Source organism: Myxocyprinus asiaticus, chromosome 1 (assembly GCF_019703515.2).
Source record: "Myxocyprinus asiaticus isolate MX2 ecotype Aquarium Trade chromosome 1, UBuf_Myxa_2, whole genome shotgun sequence".
Lineage (NCBI taxonomy): Eukaryota > Metazoa > Chordata > Actinopteri > Cypriniformes > Catostomidae > Myxocyprinus > Myxocyprinus asiaticus.
The window spans coordinates 7,837,364-7,862,609 of record NC_059344.1 but is presented as its reverse complement, the minus strand read 5'-3'; the positions used below and the strand labels follow the sequence as shown (position 1 = coordinate 7,862,609).

At 37.8% G+C, this 25,246-nt stretch overlaps 1 protein-coding gene across 3 annotated transcripts in view; it reads left to right on the top strand.

The window, feature by feature from the left end:
* Nucleotides 1–25,246, top strand: part of LOC127449048 (heterogeneous nuclear ribonucleoprotein C-like) — a 102,636-nt gene that overhangs the window by 51,816 nt on the left and 25,574 nt on the right. For 2 of the 3 annotated variants that reach the window (XM_051712148.1, XM_051712156.1), the window contains exon 7: nt 4,864–4,977. In XM_051712148.1, the coding sequence (XP_051568108.1) occupies nt 4,864–4,977 (114 nt within the window). Of the gene's footprint in view, nt 1–4,863; nt 4,978–14,251; nt 14,369–25,246 lie in introns of those variants that run through there. The other variant, XM_051712166.1, reaches the window with a different exon arrangement.

Sequence of the window (25,246 nt, the reverse complement as noted above, 5' to 3'; positions counted from 1 at the left end):
CAGAGGATCATCAGAGACTCCAGCCACCCGAGCCATGGGCTGTTCTCACTGCTACCATCAGGTAGGCGGTATCGCAGCATCAGGACCCGCACCAGCCGACTCCATGATAGCTTCTTCCCGCAAGCAATCAGACTTCTGAACTCTTGATCTCCCACGATCAAAATACATCAGCACTGCACTTTATTACCCTTACTCTTATATCTCACACCGGACTGTCATAAATTATGTTATTATTATTATATTATGTTCTCTCTTAACAACTGACTATCAACCGACAGCCTGAATGTCAATACAGTACAATACTGTACATTCTATATATATATATATATATATATATATATATATATATATATATATATATATATATATATATATATATATATACTTTTTTTATATATTTTTATTTTTAATTTTTATTAAATAACGTGTATCTATATAGTAAAAAAAAAACAGCGTATTGTATACTGTACAGTGTATGTTATTATTTGTATATTGTTGAGTGTAATTATGTGTATAACAGATGTTTAAATTGTGTTGTATTAATTTGATGTTATTGTAAATTGGTATATGTCTCATCACTGTCACGACTGCTATGTTGATCGGAACTGCACCCAAGAATTTCACACACCATTGCACTTGTGTATATGGCTGTGTGACAATAAAGTGATTTGATTGATTTTGATTTGATTTGATTTTAATCTGAGATCACACCCTGGTGAGTTTAGAGGTGTTGCCACATATGGAGAAAAGGAAATCATATAGTTGGTGCTTTAATGTATCCCTTTTGCAAAATCCTGAATTCCAATAAATGTTAAGGCTGAAATCAGTGTTTATATGGAGACCAACTGGTCCTCAGTATCCTCTGTGGGCGTGGCTTGGGAGGCACTTAAGGCAGTTCTTAGGGGCCGGATCATACAGTACAGTATGCCATATTCACCAAATAACCCAAAGCACAAGAACTCATGGAGTTGGAAGGGAATATTAAAAGTGCCAAGGCAGAGCTGAAGTGCCGAATGTCGTCTGATGGCCTCAGAGAATTGACCCGATTGAAATACAGATATAATACTATTTTGTCGCAGAAGGTGGAGTTTTGGCTATTCCGGGCGAGACAGTCATACTTTGAGTCGGGGACAAGGCAGGAAAACATCTGGCTAGATACATAAACAGGAGAGTCTTTTTCTACCATTCCCTCAGTGAAATCTGCTGGTGGTGAAATACTTACCTCAGCCTTTGAAATTAATAATGCTTTTAAAGAATTCTATCTTGTTCTCTATAGTTCCACGTCTTCGTCTACTGATGAGGATATTAGAAACTTTGTGGAACATTAGAACTTCCTAAACTGACGGCTGAGCAAAAAAATTCTCTTGATTCTGAGATAACCTTGAAGGAGCTTAGCGAGGTAATTAAGGCCTTGCCTACAGGCAAGTCTCCGGTGCTAGATGGCTTTGCCGCTGAATTTTTTGAGATCTTATGCTACAGAATTGGCTCCACTTTTGCTAAAAGATTATACGGAATCATTAAAGAATGGAAAGCTTCCGCCAACCATGGCGCAAGCCCGGATCAGTCTGATTCTTAAAAAGAACAAAGATTCAAGGGAGTGTAAGAGTTACTATCCAATTTCCCTGATACAGCTAGACGTTAAAATATTGTAAAATATTCTGGCTAACCGATTACGTAAAGTTTTGATATCTCTTATACATATAGATCAGGTGGGGTTTATTCTGGGCCGTAGCTCTTCTGATAACATTAGGCATTTCATCAATATCATGTGGTCAGTGGCGAATGATCAGACTCCGGTCGCTGCCATCTCACTTGACGGCGAAAAGACATTTGATATGGTAGAATGGGATTATCTTTTTAAGATTTTGGAAATGTTAAATGTTAAAGTTACTTTATAGACACCCGGTAGCGGCGGTACAAAAGAATGGATTAATTTCAGATTATTTTACTCTGGATAGGGGCACCCGGCAGGGTTTCCCTCTTTCCCCATTATTTTTCTGTCTTGCCCTGGAACCATTAGCACGGTAAGAAAGGACGATGATTGTGCAGGGGTGGTGGGAGGTGTGGTGCATAAGCTTTTGCTTTACGCAGATGATATTTTATTATTCGTCTCCAACCCTACTAGATCTATGCCTTGCCTCCACAGAATTATTAATTCCTTTTCTAAGTTCTCGGGATACAGAGTTAATTGGTCTAAATCCGAAGCTTTAGCTCTGACATCGTACTGCCCGGTAATGGCTTTTCAGCCTGGTGCCTTCCAGTGGCCCAAACAGGGCATTAAGTATTTTATTCCCAGCAAATTTGTGTGATTTAGTTAGTTAATTTTGACCCTTTCATAAAAAGGTTTTCAAGCGATGTTGGCAGGTGGGCTTCATTACATTTATCTATGATTGTGAAGGTTGATGTTATCAAAATGAATTGTATTTTAAAATTCAACTACCTGCTACAGTCTCTCCCTGTAGATGTCTCCCTCTCTTATTTCAAGCAATTTGATAGCATAGCGAAGTCCTTCATTTGGAATGGTAAATGTCCCAGATTACATTTCAGTAAGTTGCATAAGCTGATTGACAAAGGTGGGCTAGGCCTACCCAAGATTTGGTTTTATTATTATGCATTCGGTCTCAGACATCTGGCTCATTGGTCGCTTCCACCTTAGAGAGCCCCTCCTTGGTTTTGTATTGAATAGGAATTTATTGCCCCTATTTTGCCATTGCAAAGACTTTCTATCAAACTAATTAGAAAAGTTAAGTTACACTCCTTTATCTCGCATTTGCACTCGGTGTGGACAAAAGTGTCCAGAGTGTTTAATTCGGGCATTTATTTAAATGTTGCCTCGAGCCCAAATTTATGTATTAATAAGTCCCCTTTCTGCTGGTCAGAGTGGATTGTGAGGGAGGTTAATACACTTGGTGACCTATATGAGAGTGGTGTGTTGAGATCCTATGAAAATTTGGTTCAACATTTTGGGATTCCCAGATCTCAGTTCTTTAGATATTTACAGCTGCGCCACCTGCTCTGTACTATTTTTGGGAGTAGCATACACCCCCCTAAAGCGGCAGATACTCTGGGAGTGGTGATTACTGCTTTTGGAAAAGGTCATGAGGCATCAGTGTATTACTCCCTGCTAATTCAGAGTCTGGGGGACGGAGCTTTAACTTCTGTCAAGAGATTATGGGATAAAGATTTAAACTTGGTATTGGAGGAGGGAGTGTGGGCTAGGATTCTAAAAACATCAAGTCTGCATCTAGAGATACAAGGGTGCGCCTTATGCAATTCAAGATTTTACATAGATTCTGTTGGACCCCCTCTAGATTGTATAGGCTTGGTCTTAAAGACACACCCACCTGCTGGCGATGCCAATCAGAAGATGGAGAAACAACCCATGTTTTTTGGTGGTGTGTTAAGATCCAAGAATTTTGGTTGAAGGTTCAGAGTTTTATATGTGATGTATTGGGCACTCAAATTTCGTTGATGGGAAATGGGGCAGCTATTTGGCATTTTTGGAGGGCTCTCAGGGAGGGGCAGTGGAGAGAGAAGTTTAGATTTAAATGTGTGTAATTATTATATTTTTGTGTGTGTGTGTGTGTGTGTGTCTATAATCATATGTGACCACAAGGATGTTGTTGAGGGTCAGGGTGGGGTTGGGGATTGGGAGGGGTAATAGTGGGGGTTAAATGTTGATTCTGTGTATATTTGTTTTACTTTTCTTTGTTATCTATTTGAATCAATAAAAAATGTTAATCAGAAAGAAAAGGAGGGACGATTCAAAATGCTGTTGATTGAGCCTAATGTGTATTATAACCCAGAATGTATTCCTTTAACAAATGTTTGAATAGAATAATAGATTTGGACTCAAAAAATTAGCGTCCAGTCACTCTTTAATCGAAAAAGTAAACATTTTCCAACCATAAAATCAGTCCTTGTTAAAAAAAAAAAAAACAGCTGCTTTTCATGTTTCAAAATATTTGCTCTGGAATGAATCTAAAAATACACCGCTCTGATCTTACTTTAAAAAAACAATATATATATATATATATATATATATATATATATATATATATATATATATATATATATATATATATATGTTACTGACCAGCTGACTAGTAGCTCAGTTTTATTTAGGGATGCGTCAAAATTTCGACCATTGAAATTTAATGCTGAAAATGACATAAAAATGCCATTTCATAGCCAGGGCCATCGCATACCCAAATGCAAAACGTAAAGGAAGCATAAAGGTAATCCATACAACTTGAGTAGTTTAATCCATGTCTTCTAAAGCAATACAATCGGTTTAGGGTCAGAGACAGATAAAATATCAATACATGTATAGAGTTGTGCAGTTTTTTAACAATAATATCCAATAGTTTAAAAGTTCTTGGAGCCTAGATGTTATGGTAGTAATGCCACCTGAAGTAAGAACAAGTACAATCACTTTACACAAAAAATATTATACAAATTAGTTTGTTTAGTTCTTCCAAACAAAGTCTAATGTAAAAATATTTAGTTGCTTTGGTTTCCGGCCCAGTGTGTCTAGAATTTTCGGTTTTGGCCATAAAATTAAATGTCGTTTATCACTTGTTTTATTTACTTGCCATTCTCATTTGGCACTTAGCGAGTGTAGAGTGTAGACTGCATATCCACAATACCATCTACTGTTAGGCTAATGAACCAATATTACTTGGAAGAAGAAGCGGTTGAAGACCAAGCATTATTTCATTTAATTATCGTTGTTAGCATTATTTATTGAACATTAGTGTCTTTTATAACACATTGCTGTGTCCACAATTTTATAAAATCTATAAGCCCCAAGAGGCCTCAGAATTTTTTTACTGACCAGTCATGTTGTGTGTGTGTGTTTAGTGAGAACTGATGATCTGCAGACCATTAAGAAGGAACTCACTCAGATTAAATGCAAAGTGGACTATTTACTGGAGAGCCTGGAGCGCATGGAGAAAGACCACAGCAAAAAATCAGGTACTTGCCACACAGGGAATAAAACAACACTTAGTTCTAGGCACATTTTCTTTGAAACAATTACCTGAACTATATATGTGACTGATAACTCTGTCATGACATGCTGATTGACTGATGGCACAACAAGAACGTGCAGTCTCAAACTCTTAATTTGTGACGACAAAGGTCAGCATTCAGCAGACACAGAAAAATACAGAAAGAATTACATTTTAAGGTTTTAAGAGCCCTCAGTTTTTTTTTTCTAAAACAACCATAACATAATGACTTTATTATTATTATTTTGATTTAATAATTTTTATGTTGCTTAAAAACAAGTCAGAACATGCAACTACATTTGAATGACTATGGAGAGATGTTTTTTGGTCCCATAATAGTGTAGTTACAATATCTGCTAGCAGGGGCTAACTAATGAAGCAAACTAAGTATCTCTGAAATGTATCACTGAATGAGGCAATTACTGAAAATATTGGAGGTTATACATGTAAGTGATTGCTAATAAAGGTGCATATATTGTCTGCCAATAACTGAGAAAATGTAATTAGTATTATCGCACCTAGGAGTTGGGAAATATGACCAAAATCTTATATATCACGATATGAATAATTTTGTCACAATAACAATATATATTAAGATATAGTATTTTTTTCTGGAAAATCAATAAACGTTTGTTTATACTGTATATTAAATAACCATATTGTAATGCCTCTTTTTGAATAATCCAGTCAGTGAATTAAATCATTTACAAATGAAAACTACTTCCTCTATTTAAATTTTCAATTTATTGACAAACATAGTCAAAGTAAAAAAAACAAAAAAACAACAACTTTGTTTTAAATCAACATTACCATAATGCTAAATTTCACATATTGTTGACAAATATTGTTATTATAAACTTTCTTTAAGAAACTTAACATACTCTCAAAGTAATGCAACAAAGAAAAAAAAGGGCTATCCAATATAAATAAAAAATTATAAGCTCTTAATTATTTAAGTCATCTCCATAAAGTATGTACAGTATAAATGTCTGGAGGTGTGTTTACTAATCTCTAACATCATTCGAACAGAATTTTAATAAGGGGGATGATGTTTAGTTTAAAAACCCTTTATTTTGGTGCATTACTGTTGTAGCTGTTAGAATGTTGGGCTGTCTAGCTGTTTGAGATGTTTGACTTCTTCTACATCACTTTAAGGTAAAAAAAAAAAAAAAAAAACTCAAAAGATTTCAAATGAGTCGATCTGTGGTCTTCACCGAGATTTTGAGTAGTGCGAGTGATCCCACTCTATAAATGGATATAGCGATCTATAGCGCTCGGAATGTGTCACTAGAGGGCACCACTACCAACTACATCAGACAACACGGATAACACATGTATACATGGGTGTCATGTATGAAGGTAAATCAGTAGCAAAACTGGAGAGCTTGCATATTTGGATTTGAGAACTTGTATATAAATATTTGTACTCGTAAGCTGAAACTTAAACTTACAGCTCTGATGTGAAAACTTGAAATTTGAAGTTGAATGTTGCAGTCTGCACTCACAGACAATAATTCAAAGCTTGTGTTTTGAATTCACAGTTGCAGACAGGTAATCACAAATGTGTAAAATGACATACACATAAAAAACTACAGACACAAACTTGTATTACACATTAACTTTTGTACTTTAATTCATTTTCGCAGTACAACCACAAATCGGCACTTACAACCTCTCAAATCTGGCACTGCAACTTTAAATCTTCATGCCTTGACTTTTCCAACTACTTTTGCAAAAAATTTGTTGCAAAACTCACTTGTGCACTTGTAAAATCCTGATGCAAGAGAGCAAGACCAGTGTTCAGGAGGGGTGGGGGAGGGGGCAATGAAGTCGTTTTTTTGGTTGATGTCTAGCCAGTGAATGCCACCAGTATGGATCGTGTTAACTGGGGATGTGAATAATTTCACTTGCCTTTTCAGCAGATTCGTTCAATGTGAATTGCCAAGGAGCAAAGAAAAGACATTCTGCACATTATAATTTTTTTTTGGTAACATTATTAACCTACTTTGTTTTATTGATGTCTGTTCTAAAGAATTTGACACAGGTTAAGAGTGATTTTAATGGCTTCACAGGGTAACATGGTTTCCCATGTTAACTTGGGACATTGGTGTGAATGGCGATTACACTTGTCAAAGCTGTAAATCACAAGTGGAATTATTTTATTTGCATCATTAAAGCATCATAGGCTGAAATGACTTAATTGGCCTATACACTTAAATTACATTTTACATTTATTTATTTATAAAAAATAATATCTTGATAAAATGATTGTTCTCTTTTTATTGGTTCCGTTGGTCTTGCGGTAGCGTGTACGCTAACCATGTTATTTGTAACATGTATTTTTATTTACATTGCTATAACAGCATCCTTTACTTTTCAAAGGTTATGTGCATGACAGTGTCACATGTTTATAATTACCCATGACACTGCCAAAAGATGATCTATCAGAACAGCACTTTTTTTTTTAGAGAGCAAGTACAAATGCCAAATTGACAAATGAGTGAGAATAAATGAGAATAAACTCTGAGAAAGCATGAGAAATTTCTTCAGAAACTTAATTAGAGCCCAAGCACTGAAAGTGCAGAGCCCTATTGTTCTTCTAAGGATTATTATTTAGGGCCCAAGCACTGAGAGTGCGAAGGCCCTATTGTTCTTCTAAGGATTATTATTATTTTTAGGGCTCAAGCATTGAAATTGCAAGGCCATACTGTCCTTCTAAGGATTATTATTATTTTTAATTTAATTTTATTTTTGAATGATTAAATTATTAAATTATTTTTTATTATTATTCTTTTAAAAATGTTAGTCATAGCGCCACCTACTGGCAACAGGAAGTGACATGTTTTGATGTATAGTTATAAAATGATTGATATTTCATTTGATGCCATTTATTTTCTCTAGCTTCAGTAATACATTGAGAAATCACCGATTAGGTGCAAGTGCTTTAAATGTTGAGTTTAAAGCAGGATTTTTTATATATGGAACCGTGTTGCCATGGCGAAGCGATAAAATAACAAAAAAAATGGAATAAGGAAATGTCTCATATCTTCTGCGTGCAGAAAATTAAAAACATCAAAATTGAGGCAGATTGATTTATTTGTTCTTGTGGGTGTGGTCAGTGTGAACATGCAGTATTCTAAACTAATTTATAGTCCTCATTTGCCCTACATTAATTTAGAGGCTATTTAAACAGTTGTGCGTATGAATAACAAATACAGACTCAAATTTAATATACTTTAAATTTATTTTGACAGTGCACAGAGAAAAAAATGCAACAACAAAATTGCAACGAAATTACAAACCTAAATGACTTCAGTGCTCATATTAAAATCTGCTTAGACTACCTTAACACCTAATGCCATGAATTACATTTGTTAATTTAAAGCCAGTTTATTGATAAATAAAAATGGTAAATAATTTCATTGCAATATAATCTTTAGATCTACATATTTTTTTCCAATAAATAATTATATTAAATGACAGCAAAAATGTTAAGTTAATCAGTTAACAAAACATTTAAAATTACAATTAAAAATGTATATAGATCGATAGATAGATTCTCTGAATGGTGATTCATGAGACTGTCACCACATTTAGACAATATTATGCCAAGACATCGAAGATGCTAAATTGCGAACATATTTTTAAATATCGAACGGTGTTGCCATGGCGATTCACTAAATGAATGGCAAAAATAGGCAAACAGGAAGTGTCTCATATCTTCTGCGTGTATTGTGTGATTTCGATCAAAATTGAGCTGTATGTTTTTTCTTGGGGGCTAATCACATGGATGTGGCTATTTTGGGTCACAGACATAGCACCACCAGCTGGCAGCAGGAAGTGTGGCACTTATAACAGACTTTGAAATAGTCCTCTTACATTTACCCAGATCACTTCAAAATTGTTTAGATACTGCTGATGGAAAATTTTGAAGGGATGCTTGATAGCTTTAATAGTGTTGTCATGGCAATGGATAAAATTACATGAAGTTGTAGTCAAACTGGAATGGTGGCATATATCTAATGCACATTGTATGTTTAGGGTCCAAGTTTACATTAATGTTGAGTTGTTGCTGTGTCCATCATGCTTGGTTTTTGAAAGCCACCGAGTGGAAATGGACCCATGGTGCTTGGGCCCATCATCGCTGCTTGCAGCTATATTTAGGGCCCGAGCACCAATGGTGCGAGGACCCTATTGTTCTATTAGGCGTATTATTTTTTCCCCCCCAAATGAATCGAATTTTTGAGGGCCTATACATACTCGAAAACTCATGAAACTTTGCACACGCATCAGAAGTAGTGAAAATGTACATCTGATATGGGTTTCAGAATTAGGTGTGTCAAAATGGCTCGATAGCGCCACCTACAATATTTCAACAAAGCAGCCCTCACGCCACATTTCACCTACATGTAAGAAAGTCGGTAGGCATATGTAACATGTCAACACGTACAAAAAGTCTCTTAGAACCATATCCTAAACCCAACAGGAAGTCAGCCATTGTGATTTTTCTCATCAATTTTTGCTCAGTTTTTGCCATTTCCAGGCCTCGTACTTTAACAAACTCCTCCTAGAGATTAAATCAGATCAACATCATATTTGTTCAGTCTAATCTAAAGGCCTTGATGATGCTAAATTGCGAAGCTTTTGTGTTTTCTTTGAATGGCGTGTCCGTGGCGTCCTGACAAATTTCAATGTTTTGCCATGAAACAGGAAGTTGTTATAACTCAAACATATAATGTCCAATCTGCTCCAAACTTTACATGTTTTATAAGAGTCCTGGCCTGAATACACTTACGTGCCAATTTTCAGTTATATTCATATTTATATTCATAGCGCCACCTACTGGCAACAGGAAATGACATGTTTTACACTGTGATACACTCTTAACAACATTTAAGTGCTTAAAAATAAAAAAAAAATCGGAGTGACATTCCCCTGGCATAGCAGCCCCAATGTGCACCAGGGTGCGAGGGCCCGTTCATCGCTGCTTGCAGCCTTAATTATTAGGGCCCAAGCACTGAAAGTGCGGAGCCCTATTGTTCTTTAGGACCTATTTTTGGGGTACATAACATGCGTGAAAACTCTTGAAAGTCTGCACACACATTAGAGTCGCTGGCCATTAGGGCATGGCAAAGTTACAGGTGTAGGGGTGGGTGGGTGTTTGTGTGTGTGTATGTGTGGGGGGGGGGGGCTCTGCGGCACCACCTAGAACATGGGCATGTTCGCGGGGCTATGTAGCACATCCCTTTTGAACTACAGTCACCAAACTTTGTACACATATAGATCTCATGAAGCCAGACAACTATCGCACTGACAGTCATAAGCTCTGCCCAAAAGGAAGTTGGCCATTTTGGATTGATGCATGCTGTGGAATTTGATATACTCCTCCCAGAGATTTCATGTTATAGGTACCAGATGTGGGCGACATCATGCCAAGACATTGACGATGCTAAATTGCAAAGGGATTTTTTATATATCGAACGGTGTTGCCATGGTGAAGCGATAAATTAACGTCAGAAAAATGGAATAAGGAAATGTCTCATATCTTCTGCATGTAGGGTGTTATTTTACATAAAATTGAGCCAAATGTTTGTCCTTGCAGGCTGATCACATTGATGTGGCTATTGTGGGTCACGGCCATAGCGCCACCAGCTGGCGGAAGGAAGTGTCACTTTTAACAGACTTTGAAATATTCCTATTACGTTAACCTGAATTGCTTCAAAATATTTTAGAATAATGTCAAGACAGTGCAGATTTTAAATTCTGAAGGGATTCTTGATATCTTAAATACTGTTACCATGGCAATGCATTAAATATCATCATTTATTTTTGTGCATATTCACATGTTTTGAGGTATTTGGCAAGCTTGGTTTTTAAAGTTTATTGTTAATAAACATATGTCTTAATTTTTTTATAAATAAAATATAATACAAATATTAACTGAAATGTAAAAATAATAGAAAACCGTGTCATAATGTGTATATGTAATGAGTGACAATTACAAGAAATGTCCAATAGAGGGCATCCAAGCTCCATGAATGTTTCCCAAAATAACACAGATGATATTTCGTGTGGTGTCTAAAAGGGATCCCTCTTTTGTATGTTATGTATATGAAGTATGTGTAACTACGTTCTTCAGTTAATTATATTTCTCATTTCATGTGTTAAACATATCCTGTTCTTGAGTTGGAGTTTTCATCTGATCTGTGTATGTTTTGATTGCCGATCCGGCGCTGGAATGTGTTATTTTGAATTTATAATAAATGTTTGTTCTGGTTGTTATCAATGTCGTTTAGTGTCAGCAGTTTTTCTGCAGCGCGCGCTCTTTTCCAGGGAATAGAAAAGTGAAATATTTCCCCCATGATTGCCTTCTCGGCCATATTGTTTATGTGTACGTAGAGCATGTGTTTTGTCTTTATCTCTCTCTGTCTCTCTCTTTTAATCACTCTCAGGTGTGGGGTAACCAGGTGATCTGATTGTTAATGTGCAGCGCCAGCATGCAGTGTGTTTTCTTCCTATATAAATAGAGTGTTTCATGGCTCTGTTGTGCCATGGGTGATCGTGAGCTGTGCCATCTTGGTCACCAGTGCTGTCGCAATTTTCCCGCAATTGTTTTTTTAATATACGCAGTGTTGATATGGCAGCAAGTAAACAAATGAAGCTTCGTCTTACCAGCGTGTGTGGAAACATTTAAACCACGTGTGTGACAACTAACCCCGCGTTTGAGTTTGAGCTCTTTTCTAGTCGAATCCCATAGAAAAATGCAAACAAATGTGTCCCTACTCATTATATACATCAACTGAGGTGCGGATGCAATCTTTGTTAATTAAAACATATAGTTTTATATGGATGGATTAGAACCTTTAACCTCTTATGCAATGTGTCACTCACATGCTTGAATGCATTTGTTTTTGCACTAAAATTCCACGCAGCGCCACAAAGAGCAAAATGTATGTGTCTCAACTCGAGACGTTTAATAGTTTAAGTTCTTTTTAAACTTGACATGGCATCTAAAAACACAAACAAGCCGTCAAAGACATCTATCTAGTGCACATTTACATTGAATCATTTATAAAACAGCGCAGACGGACACATAAACGCGCTCATTGTGAACGGCCCCTCAGTGTAAGACTAGAACTCTGTAGAAAAGTTTGATCACACTTGGCTATTCTTTGTTATATGTTACTGCACATTTTCACTTCAAGCAAATTGTTAAGTGCTTTTTGCATTGTTATAGCAACATCAGGAGTTTTCTAAGTGTAAATTAGGCTGCTGAAGCATTCAGTGTCGGATCAAGTTTTGAAAAGTAACCGTGTACCCTGACGAAACAAAATGTATTGCAAACAAATTTGAAATTGCAAATATTATTAGAGAGCTTCAATAGTTGGCTATTGAAAATGTAACATTTTAATTTAAATCTGCTCAAATGAACGAAATGACTTGAATAAAGATTTTTTCATTTTGCTGAACGAGACTCAAAGATCCAAGTCAGTAAAATGATCCGATCTTCCCATCACTACTGGCGCTGTCTCTTCTCCTTAAATACTCCCGCCTCCCCTCGCTGGAATGCGAGGCCAGTCTGGCGAGCAGGTGGAAGTAATTCGCCACTTATCTTCCCGGCCTCGCTCTGCCCAGACGCCGCTCGGCTCTGCCCTGCTCACCACAAAAGGCTATTTAAACGGTTGCGTATGAATAACGAATGCAGACTAAAAGTTAATGTACTTCATTTATTTTGAAAGAGAACAGAGAAAAAATGCAACAATAAAAGAAACTGAGACCTATTTCCAAATAATTGCAACAAAATTACAAGGCTAAATGACTTCTGTGCTCATTATCTCTGTGCTCATTATCATCTCTACCTAGACCAACTTAACACCTAATGCACTGAATTACATTTGTTAATTTAATTTAAAGCAATTTTAGGGATATATAAAAATGGTAAATGACTTCATTACAATATAATCTTCAGATCTATATATTTTTTCAATAAATAATTATATTAAATTATAGCAAAAATGTAAAATTAATCAGCAGTAAAATAAAAAATTAACAATTAAAAATAAATAAATAAATATATATATATATATATATATATATATATATATATATATATATATATATATATATATATATATATATATATATATATATATATATATATATATACACACACACTGTGGTTGAGTGTGTGAGATATATATGGCAGACCTCTGCCTGTCCTATGGAGGGAGCGGGAGCCAGATGAACAATCCACATAAGACTTTAATGCCACACTTTTCAATGTACATCAAAACATAAACGTGCTTTTCTGCACAATAAACAAACACATTCATCAACACTTAACAGTCTTGCTTTTCAGCAGTCACTGTGGCACAGGCACACACAGCTCCGTGCGTCTGTCTCTCCCCATCTGCTGCTGTCTTTTCTCCTTAAATACTTCTGCCGGTCCTCCCTGGAACGCGAGACCGGTGTACAAACAGGTGGAAATCATTTACCACTTATCTTTCCGGCCTCGCTCTGCTCTGACACCGCTCAGCCATGCCCTGCTTGCAACAATATAGATAGATAGATAGTAGAGGTGTAACTCTTCAAATTTCTCACGGTTCTGTTCGTATCATGGTTTTAGGGTCACTGTTTCGGTATGGTTCGGTATTTGTTATGTACAGAAAAAGAAATATTACTGCCAAACCCAAAATAAATATATTCTATTTGGTAACAGACACTTCCAAGAGATTTGCCCTCACTACAAATCACTATGGTTTTACAGCAGTAAATGGTATTTGTAGTAAAATCATAGTAACCACAAAATTAACATAGTTACTGTCATGGTTACGATACTATAGTAAAATCAAGGTTACTATATGGAAATGACAGTTACTATTGTAAAACAATGGTTAATTGTATCAAAACTATGATTTCTGCCAAGAAAACAATGGTGACAGCAGTCATTGTTACTTCAGTCATGGCTACTACAGAATTACTGAATAAAACCATGGTTAATTTTCGTTAGGTGTCCTTAACTAACAAAAAATGCTCTAATTACTAACTCAACATTTAACTTAATACAAGCATTTATGCATCAACATAATGTGCATTTCATATTCAACTCAACATATATTCAGAAGTTGTACATCATTATAGAATGATTAACCTTGCTGTAAAAATGTATGCTAGAAGAGATGTTGTAATACAACATGAGTGTTTTAATCATACGTGGAAATCCCACATCTTCATCATAGGAATGGTGGCATATATGGTGGCAAAGGAACACTTATGTGAGAATGCTGTTTGTAGACTACAGCTCAGCATTCAACACCATAGTGCCCTCCAAGCTTGATGAGAAACTCCGGGCTCTGGGCTTAAACAGCTCGCTGTGCAGCTGGATCCTGGACTTCCTGTCCAGCAGATGCCAGGTGTTTAGAATGGGCAGCAACATCTCCTCATCACTGACCCTCAGTACTGGAGACCTGCAGGGCTGTGTTCTCAGCCCACTCCTGTATTCCCTGTACACACATGACTGTGTGGCAACACATAGCTCCAAAGCCATCATTAAGTTTGCTGATGATACGACGGTGGTAGGTCTGATCACTGACAATGATGAAACGGCCTACAGAGAGGAGGTGCACAATCTGACACGTTGGTGTCAGGAGCACAACCTCTCCCTCAACGTCAGCAAGACAAAGGAGCTTGTGGTGGACTTCAGGAGAAAAGACAGAGAACACAGCCCCATCACCATCAATGGAGCACCGGTGGAGACAGTCAGCAGCTTCAAGTTCCTGGGTGTCCACATCACTGAGGAACTCACATGGTCTGTCCACATTGAGGCCGTTGTGAAGAAGGCTCATCAGCGCCTCTTCTTTTTGAGACGGCTGAGGAAGTTTGGAATGAACCACCACATCCTCACATGGTTCTACACCAGCACTGTAGAGAGCATCCTGACTGGCTGCATCACTGCCTGGTACGGCAATAGCACCGCCCATAACCGCAAATCCCTGCAAAGTGTGGTGCGAACTGCCAGACACATCATTGGAGGTGAGCTTCCCTCCCTCCAGGACATATATACCAGGCGGTGTGTGAAAAAAGCTCGGAGGATCATCAGAGACTCCAGCCACCCAAGCCATGGGCTGCTCTCACTGCTACCATCAGGCAGGCGGTATCGCAGCATCAGGACACCAGCCAACTTCATGACCGCTTCTTCCCCCAAGCAATCATACTTTTGAACTCTTGATCTCTCACGATCAATATACATCACCACTGCACTTTATTAATCTTATATCTCACACTGGACTGTCATAAATTATATTCTCTCTTAACAACACACTGGCAACTGACTATCAACCGACAGCCTGAATGTCAATACAGTACAATACAACCTACTGTATATTTTATATATACTATATATACTATTTTTATTGAATAATGTGTATTCTATATTGTGTGCATGTGTATTCTATATTGTGTGCATTGTATACTGTACAATATTCTATATTGTGTGCATTGTATACTGTACATTGTATATTATTATTTGTATATTGTGATGTGTGTAATTATGTGTATATTAGATATGTAAATTGTGATGTGTAAATCTGTTTATTGTAAATTGGTATATGTCTTATCACTGTCATGACTGCTATGTTGCTCGGAACTGCACCCAAGACTTTCACCCACTATTGCACTTGTGTATATGGTTATGTGACAATAAAAGTGATTTGATTGATTTTTTTATATATCTAATACACATTGTATGTTTAGGGTCCAAGTTTACATTAATGTTGAGTTGTTGCTGTGTCCATCATGCTTTGTTTTCCGAAAACCACCAAGTGGAAATGGACCCATGGTGCTTGGGCCCATCATCGCTGCTCACAGCTATATTTATTATTATTATTCCATCTTTTCCAAAGTGAATCGCATTTTTGAGGGCCTAAACATACTCGAAAACTCATGAAACTTTGCACACGCATCAGAAGTGGCGAAAATTTATATCTGATATGGGCTTCAGAATTAGGTATGGCAAAATGGCTCGATAGTGCCATCTACAAACTTTCAACGATGTGCGCTTTACGCTACATTTCACCTACACGTACAAAAATCGGTACACATGTGTAACCTGCCAATACCTACAAAAATGCCCTAAACATGCCCTAAACCCAACAGGAAGTCAGCCATTGTGATTTTTCTCTTAAATTTTTGCTCAGTTTTTGCCATTTCCAGGCCTCGTACTTTAACGAACTGCTCATAGAGATTAAATCAGATTAACATCATATTCGCTCAGTCTAATCTAAAGGCCTTTGCGATGCTAAACTGTGAAGCTTTTGAGATTTCTTTGAACGGCGTGTCCGTGGCAGCCTGACAAATTTCGATGTTTCGCCATGAAAAAGGAAGTTGTTGTAACTCAAACGTACAATGTCCAATCTGCCCCAAACTTCACATGTTTGATAACAGTCCCGACCTGAATACATCTACATGCCAATATTCAGTTATAGTCATAGCGCCACCTACTGACAACAGCCAATTCCAGGTCTTGTACTTTAACAAACTCCTCCCAGAGATTTAATCAGATCAACATTATATTTGGTCAGTCTTAATCTAAAAGCCTTGGTGATGTTAAATTGCGAAGCTTTTGAGTTTTTGTTGAAGGGCTTGTCCGTGGTGGCCTGACAAAGTTCGATATCAAACGAGTCACATTGTTGAGGCCTAAACATGCTTGAAAACTCATGAAACTTTGCACACATCTCAGAAGTGGGGAAAATTTACATCTGATACTGGTTTTAGAATTAATTGTGGCAAAATGGCTCGATAGTGGCACCTACAAAATTTCAAAGGAGCAGCGCTCATGCCAGGTTTCACCTACACGTAAGAAAATCGGTAAGCATATGTAACATATCAACACATACAAAAAATTCTCTTGGACCTAAGCCCTAAACTCAACAGGAAGTCAGCCATTTTTATTTTTCTCTTAAGTTTTTGCTCAGTTTTTGCCATTTCTAGGCCTCGTTTTTTAACTAACTCCTCCTAGAGATTTCATCAGATCTACTTCATATTTGGTATTCTAATCTAAAGGCCTTTGCGATGCTAATTTGCGAAGCTTTTGAGTTTTCTTTGAACGGCGTGTCCATGGCGGCCTGACAAAGTTCGATGTTTCACCATGAAACAGGAAGTTGTTGTAACTCAAACACACAATGTCCAATCTGCCCCAAACTTCACATGATTGATAACAGTCCCGGCCTGAATACACCTACATGCCAATATTAAGTTATAGTCATAGCGCCACCTACTGGCAACAGGAAGCGTCATGTTTTGATGTATAGTTATAAAAGTCGTATTTGTTGTGAAGTAATAAATAAAAATGAACTTTCCAGTCAGACGCAGCTGAAGTAGGCCTACCAAACTGCCTGAGAAAAATGCGTTGTCTTGTTTAAATATCTGCTGTGAAATAAGATTCTGTCAGTATCATTATTCTGATGTTATTTCCATATCTTTGATAAAATTTGTTGTGAAATAAAAAGCCCTTACCTCCTTAACTCTCCTGTCCTCACAAAATTACATACAAATACATGACCTGAAGAATGAAATACATTATAACATAACAAAAATGTTATGCCGTTCCCTTGGCACAGCAACCCCAATGTGCACCAGGGTGCGACGGCCCATTCATCGCTGCTTGCAGCTTTAATTTTATTATTATAATTCTTCTTTTCAAGGTTTTCGGTACTTTTGGGGTAGATAACATGCGTGAAAACTCTTGAAAGTTTGCACACACATCAGAGTCGTTGGCCATTACAGTCACCAAACTTTGTACACATATAGATCTCATCAAGCCAGACAACTTTCACGCTGACAGTCATAAGCTCTTTGGATTTTGGATAGTTTGAAAAATGCATGCTGTGGAATTTGATATACTCCTTGCAGGGATATCATGTTACAGGTACCAAATGTGGGTGACATCATGCCAAGACATTGACGATGCTATATCGAATGGTGTTGCCATGGCGAAGCGATAAAATAACATCAAAAAAATGGAATAAGTAAATGTCTCATATCTTCTGCATGTAGGGTGTTATTTTACATAAAAATTGAGCCAAAAATCCTTGCAGGCTGATCACATTGATATGGCTATTGTGGGTCACTGCCATAGCGCCACCAACTGGTGGAAGTGTGTCACTTTTAACAGACTTTGAAATATCCCTATTATGTTAACTTTAATTGCTTGAAGACAGTGCAGATTTTAAATTCTGAAGGGATTCTTGATATCTTAAATACTGTTGCCATGGCAATGCATTAAATGTCATCATTCCCTTTTGTGCATATTCACATGTTTTGAGGTATTTGGCATGCTTGGTTTTTAAAGTTTATTGTTAATAAACATATGTCTTAATTTTTATATAAATAAAATATAATCAACTGAAATGTAAAAATACAAGAAAACCCAGGCTATGTCTAACCCAGTGTGTTGTAATTGCCACTCTTAGTGGCAATTACAAGAAATGTCCAATAGAGGGCAGCCAAGCTCCATGAATGATTCTCAAAATAACACTCAGAAGATTTTTTGTGTCCTGTCTAGAAGGGATCCCTCTTTCGTACATTATGAATATTAAATATGTGTAACTACGTTCTTCATTTAACTATATTTCTCATTTCATGTGTTAAACATCTCCAGTTCTTAAGTTGGAGTTTCTGTTTAATCTGATCTGTGTATGTTTTGATTGTCGATCTGGCGCTGGAATGCGTTATTTTGAATTTATTATAAATGTTTGTTCTGGCTGTTATCAATGTCGTTTAGTGTCAGCAATTTTTTCTGCAGCTTGCGCTCTTTTCCAGGGAATAGAAAAGCAAAATTTGTCCCCCATTGTGATTGCTTTCTCGTCCGTATTGTTTGTGTGTATGTAGAGCTTGTGTTTTGTCTTTATTTCTCTCTCTTAATCGCTCTCAGGTGTGGGGTAACCAGGTGATCTGATTGTTAATGTGCAGTACCGGCACGCAGTGTGTTTCCTTCCTTTATAATCCGAGTGTTTCATGGCTGGTTTGTGCGATGGGTTTTCGTGAGCTGCACCATCTTGGTCACCGGTGCTCTCGGGCAAATTCCCGGAGTGGATTTTCCTGCAATTTTTTTTTATCTACACATTGTTGATATGGCAACAAGTAAACAAATGAAATTTTGTCTTACCAGCATGTGTGGAAACGTTTAAACCACATGTGTGGAAGCATTTAAACCACGTGCGTGACAACTAACACCGCGTTAGTTTTGCCCCGCACTCCCCTAGGCTATGAATCTGAAAATGGCAATATATGCTGAAAGTGTTCATAAATATTTTTACTGATATAAAAATGTCAATTATATACAGTAAATATATGCAATATACAGAATATGACAAAAATTACAATTTTCATATATGTATCTTGTTTTTTAAACACTTGTGGAATTTAAATGTGTACATAAATGCTCAAATATATGAAATTTAATTGTATTTGTTCGTATATGGCCAGTGGCGATTTCTCAGGGCCAGCAAAGCCTTCTCTACTGCATAACATGCCTAATAAATAGATATTTTTTCTTCTACAAACGAATAGCAAAAAAAAAAAAAAAATGTATCCAACTCAGTCGGACTCTTTTTATCAGCGCTGATTTATGTACTTCTCCACTGACGTACAATGTCTCGTGACCGACAATGGCACACATAGAGATGAAGTTATCAAATGTATTATGTTATTATGGAAATCCCATCCCTTTACTTTATGTTTGACTGCGACAAAACAAATGCTTGAAAAGTCTGAAGCAGTCGCAACATTTCCAAATATACAGCAGCTGTTTGTATAATTTACATATTAACGGTGTATCCTTCTAAACATTCGCTGCACTGCAGACAGCACACATACATCACAGCACACGTTTACTCTTCACCCTGCTTGCTGAGAATGAGACACAAAAACCCGCATTTATACAAAGATTCCCTAACATTCACTTAAAATCCCCATTAGTTGTGTAATGAAATGTGATTAGAAGCGGGGCACAAACTAACACTTTTTGGTTTTCTTGCGTTTGTGTAAATGTACTTGGGGTTTGATGTATTTTTCTTTGTTCACATTAATTTTCACACGTGTCTATTACACATACGTGGTCTTGATTCATGAATACAGCGTGTACTTTTCTCACAATCTACCTAAAAAAAAAAGAACGTGAAATGGCGGGGCACGTTGTAACAGGAGAGGGGCATGTTGTAACAAGACCATATAACAGCTTGAAACCCCCCTCTAACAACTGTATCTGATCTAATTAAAAAGCGTAGAAGATAAACTAAATTTTCATGTCAATAAAAGCCATTTATTAACTTTACAATAATTTTGACACTTGACAATAAATACACAACAAAGTCACAGCACTGACCGAAATAATGCATGGATTGATGACAAACACACACACACACACACACACACACACACATGCATTAAGGGGAATTATGTAAATTACATATCTGACTGCATGGAATTGCATATAGTTTTTTGGAATTGGGGCACATTGTAACGCAGTGTTACAACGTGCCCCGTTGGCGCAACTGGGATTTAAACCTGGCTGGTCTCTTCTGCTGGCTATCTGAGAATTAAAAGACTATGTAAGCTGCTAGCTAAAAGATTGGAGATTAAAATGATACTAAGTTTGCCTCATTTTACATAAACAGTAAAAACAGAGATGAAAATTGACTCATGTTAATTTTTACTTTTGTTACCTTAAAATGAACTTTTGGCGATATCTTCCAAAGTTTTTTGAATTTTTCCGCAATTTGTTTTTATCTACACAGTTTTGATATGGCAACAAGTAAACAAAAGAAGTTTCCTCTCATCAGTGTGTGTGTAAATGTTTAAACCACGTGTGTGACAACTAACCCCGCGTTAGTTTGTGCCCTGCACTCCCCTAGGCTACAAATCTGAAAATGGCAATATATGCTGAACACTTGTATGCTGAAAGTGCTCATACATGATTTACTGATATAAAATGTCAGTTATATACAGTAGATATATGCAATATACAAAATATGACAATATGACAAAAATGACAGTTTTCATATAATGTATCTTGTTTTTTTTTAAACACTTGTGGAATTTAAATGTGTACATAAATGCTCAAATATATTAACTCTAATAGTATTTGTTCGTATATGGCCTGTGGCAATTTCTCAGTGCCAGCAAAGTCTTCTCTGCTGCCATAACATGCCTAATAAATAAATATTTTTTCATCCTTTCATTCTCATTGACCTTTTTGCCTATGTACTTTCAGTTGCTTTCCACTCATAATTCATCTACAAATGAATAGCAAAAAATTTAAAAAAAATTATCCAATCAGAATGTATTCCTTTTTTTTTTCTCCCAATTTTGGAATGCCCAATTCCCAATGTGCTCTAAGTCCTCATGATGGCATAGTGACTTGGCTCAATCCGGGTGATGGAGGATGAATCTCAGTTGCCTCCGTGTCTGAGACCGTCATCTTATCACATGGCTTGTTGAGCACGTTACCGTGGAGATATAGTGCTTGTGGAGGCTTCACGCCATCCACCGCGGCATCCACGCACAACTCACCATGTGCCCCACCGAGAGTGAACCACATTATAGCGATCACAAGGAGGTTACCCCATGTGACTCTACCCTCCCTAGCAACTGGGCCAATTTGGTTGCTTAGGAGACCTGGCTGGAGTCACTCAGCACACCCTGGGATTTGAACTAGCGAACTCAAGGTGTGGTAGCTTGCGTCTTTACCACTGGGCTACCCAGGCCCCCAGAATTTCTTCCTTGATGCTTACAAGCAAAGTGTGACAACGTTTTCACAAATCGCATGCCTGAAGCCATGCTGGTTAGCCAAAGCAGCACTTGAGTTTGAGCTCCACCCCATCATGCCTTCAGAATCCCTCAACAGTGCACGTGAATAGGCATCTAAAGTCAGATTGTCAGATTCATCAGCCAATCAGATTGATTTATTTGTTCTTGTGGGTGTGGACAATGTGAACATGCAGTATTCTAAACTAATTTATGTCCTCATTTGCCCTACATTAATTTAGAGGCTATTTAAACAGTTGTGCGTATGAATAACGAATGCAGACTCAAATTGAATGTACTTCATTTATTTTGACAATGCACAGAGAAAAAATGCAACAACAGGACTGCAACAAAATTACAAGCCTAAATGACTTCTGTGCTTATATTAAAATTTACTTAGACTACCTTAACACCTAATGCCATTATTTACATATGTTAATTTAATTTAAAGCCAGTTTATCGATAAATAAAAATGGTAAATAATTTAATTGCAATATAATCTTTAGATCTACATATATTTTTAAATAAATAATTATATGAAATTATAGCAAAATTTAAAATTAATCAGTTAGCAAAATTTTTTAAATTACAATTAAAAATTTATATAGATAGATAGATAGATAAATAGACAGACAGATAGATAGATAGATAGATAGATAGATAGACTGATTCTCTGAACGGTGATTCATGAGACAACATTATGCCAAGACATCGAAGATGCTAAATAGCGAACAGATTTTTAAATATCGAACGGTGTTGCCATGGCGATTCACTAAATTAATGGCAAAAATAGGCAAAAAGGAAGTCAAAAAATCAAAATCAAAATCAAATCACATTTATTGTCACACAGCCATATACACAAGTGCAATGGTGTGTGAAATTCTTGGGTGCAGTTCCGATCAACATAGCAGTCGTGACAGTGGTGAGACATATACCAATTTACAATAACATCAAATTAACATAACACAATTTAAAGTCTAATATACACATAATTACACACAACACAATATACAAATAATAACATACACTTTACAGTATACAATACGCACAATATACATACACATTATTCAATAAAAATAAAAAATAAAAAAGTATATATAGTAGTATATATAGAATGTACAGTAGGTTGTATTGTACTGTATTGACATTCAGGCTGTCGTGGTTAAGAGGGAATATATATAATAATAATATAATTTATGACAGTGTGAGATAAAAGAGTAAGAGTAATAAAGTGCAGTGCTGATGTATTTTGATCGTGGGAGATCAAGAGTTCAAAAGTCTGATTGCTTGGGGGAAGAAGCTATCATGGAGTCGGCTGGTGCAGGTCCTGATGCTGTGATACCGCCTGCCTGATTAGCAGTGAGAACAGCCCATGGCTCGGGTGGCTGGAGTCTCTGATGATCCTCCGAGCTTTTTTCACACACCGCCTTGTATATATTTTCTGGAGGGAGGGAAGCTCACCTCCGATGATGTGTTTGGCAGTTCACACCACCCTTTGCAGTGCTTTGCGGTTGTGGGCTGTGATATTGCCGTACCAGGCGGAGATGCAGCCAGTCAGGATGCTCTCTACAGTGCAGGTGTAGAACCGTGTGAGGATGTGGCGGTTCATTCCAAACTTCCTCAGCCATCTCAGGAAGAAGAGGCGCTGATGAGCCTTCTTCACAACGACTTCAGTGTGGATGGACCATGTGAGTTCCTCAGTGATGTGGACACCCAGGAACTTGAAGCTGCTGACTCTCTCCACTGGTGCTCCATTGATGGTGATGGGACTGTGTTCTCTGTCTTTTCTTCTGAAGTCCACCACAAGCTCCTTTGTCTTACTGACGTTGAGGGAGAGGTTGTGCTCCTGACACCAGTGTGTCAGAGTGTGCACCTCCTCTCTGTAGGCTGTTTCATCATTGTCAGTGATCAGACCTACCACCGTCGTGTCATCAGCAAACTTAATGATGGCATTGGAGCTATGTGTTGCCACACAGTCATGTGTGTACAAGGAATACAAGAGTGGGCTGAGAACACAGCCCTGTGGGGCTCCAGTGTTGAGGGTCAGTGATGAGGAGATGTTGCTGCCTATTCTAACCACCTGGCGTCTGCTTGACAGGAAGTCCAGGATCCAGCTGCACAGCGAGCTGTTTAAGCCCAGAGCCTGGAGTTTCTCATCTAGCTTGGAGGACACTATAGTGTTGAATGCTGAGCTGTAGTCTACAAACAGCATTCTCACATAAGTGTTCTTTTTTTCCAGGTGGGAGAGAGCAGTGTGTAGTGTAGATGCAATGGCATCATCAGTGGAGCGGTTGTTGCGGTAAGCACACTGCAATGGGTCAAGAGAGAGAGGCAGCACAGAGCAGATGTAATCTCTGATTAGTCTCTCAAAGCATTTGCTGATGATGGGGGTCAGAGCAACAGGACGCCAGTCATTTAAGCAAGTTATTTTTGATTGCTTTGGAACAGGCACAATGGTGGATGTTTTAAAGCATGTGGGGACTACAGACAAAGAGAGGGAAAGGTTGAAAACGTCTGTAAAAACACCAGCCAGCTGGTTCGCGCACGCTCTGATGACACGGCCAGGAATGCCGTCTGGGCCCGCGGCTTTGCGAATATTCACCCATTGGAAGGATCGGGTTACATCCGCTACAGAGACGGAGAGTGAACTAACCTCTGTAGCTTCGGCCGCGAGAGCTCTCTCCGCGAGGGCGGTGTTATTTCCCTCAAAACGAGCATAAAAATGATTTAGCTCATCAGGGAGAGAGGCAGCGGTTTTCATGGCAGAGATTTTATTCCCTTTAAAGTCTGTGATGATGTTAATTCCCTGCCACATGCTTCTAGAGTTGGTGGTGTTAAACTGTCCTTCAATCTTGTTCCTGTACTGGGGTTTTGCTGTTCTGATTTTTCGGAGGGCATAACTGGCTTGTTTATGCTCCTCCGCGTTCCCGGAATTGAAAGCGGAGGTCCGCACATTAAGTGCCGCATGAACATCGCTATTTATCCATGGCTTCTGGTTCGGGTAGATCCGTATTGTTCTGGTTGGAACTACGTCCTCCACGCACTTTTTGATGAAACACATTACGCTATCAGCGTAAAGCTCGATGTCGTCATCAGAGGCGGACCGAAACATCTCCCAGTCCGTGTGATCAAAACAGTCCTGTAGCGTAGAGTCTGATTGGTCCGACCAGCACTGGATCGTTCTGAGGGTGGGTGCTTCCTGTTTCAGTTTCTGCCTGTAAGCGGGCAGAAGCAGAATGGAAGAGTGGTCCGATTTGCCAAATGGTGGGCGGGGGAGGGATTTGTAGCCATCCCGGAACGGAGAGTAGCAATGGTCCAAAACCCGGTCCCCTCGTGTGTTGAAACTAATGTGCTGGTGGTATTTTGGTGCGACTGATTTGAAACTGGCTTTATTAAAGTCCCCGGTCACAGTGAACGCGGCCTCAGGGTGT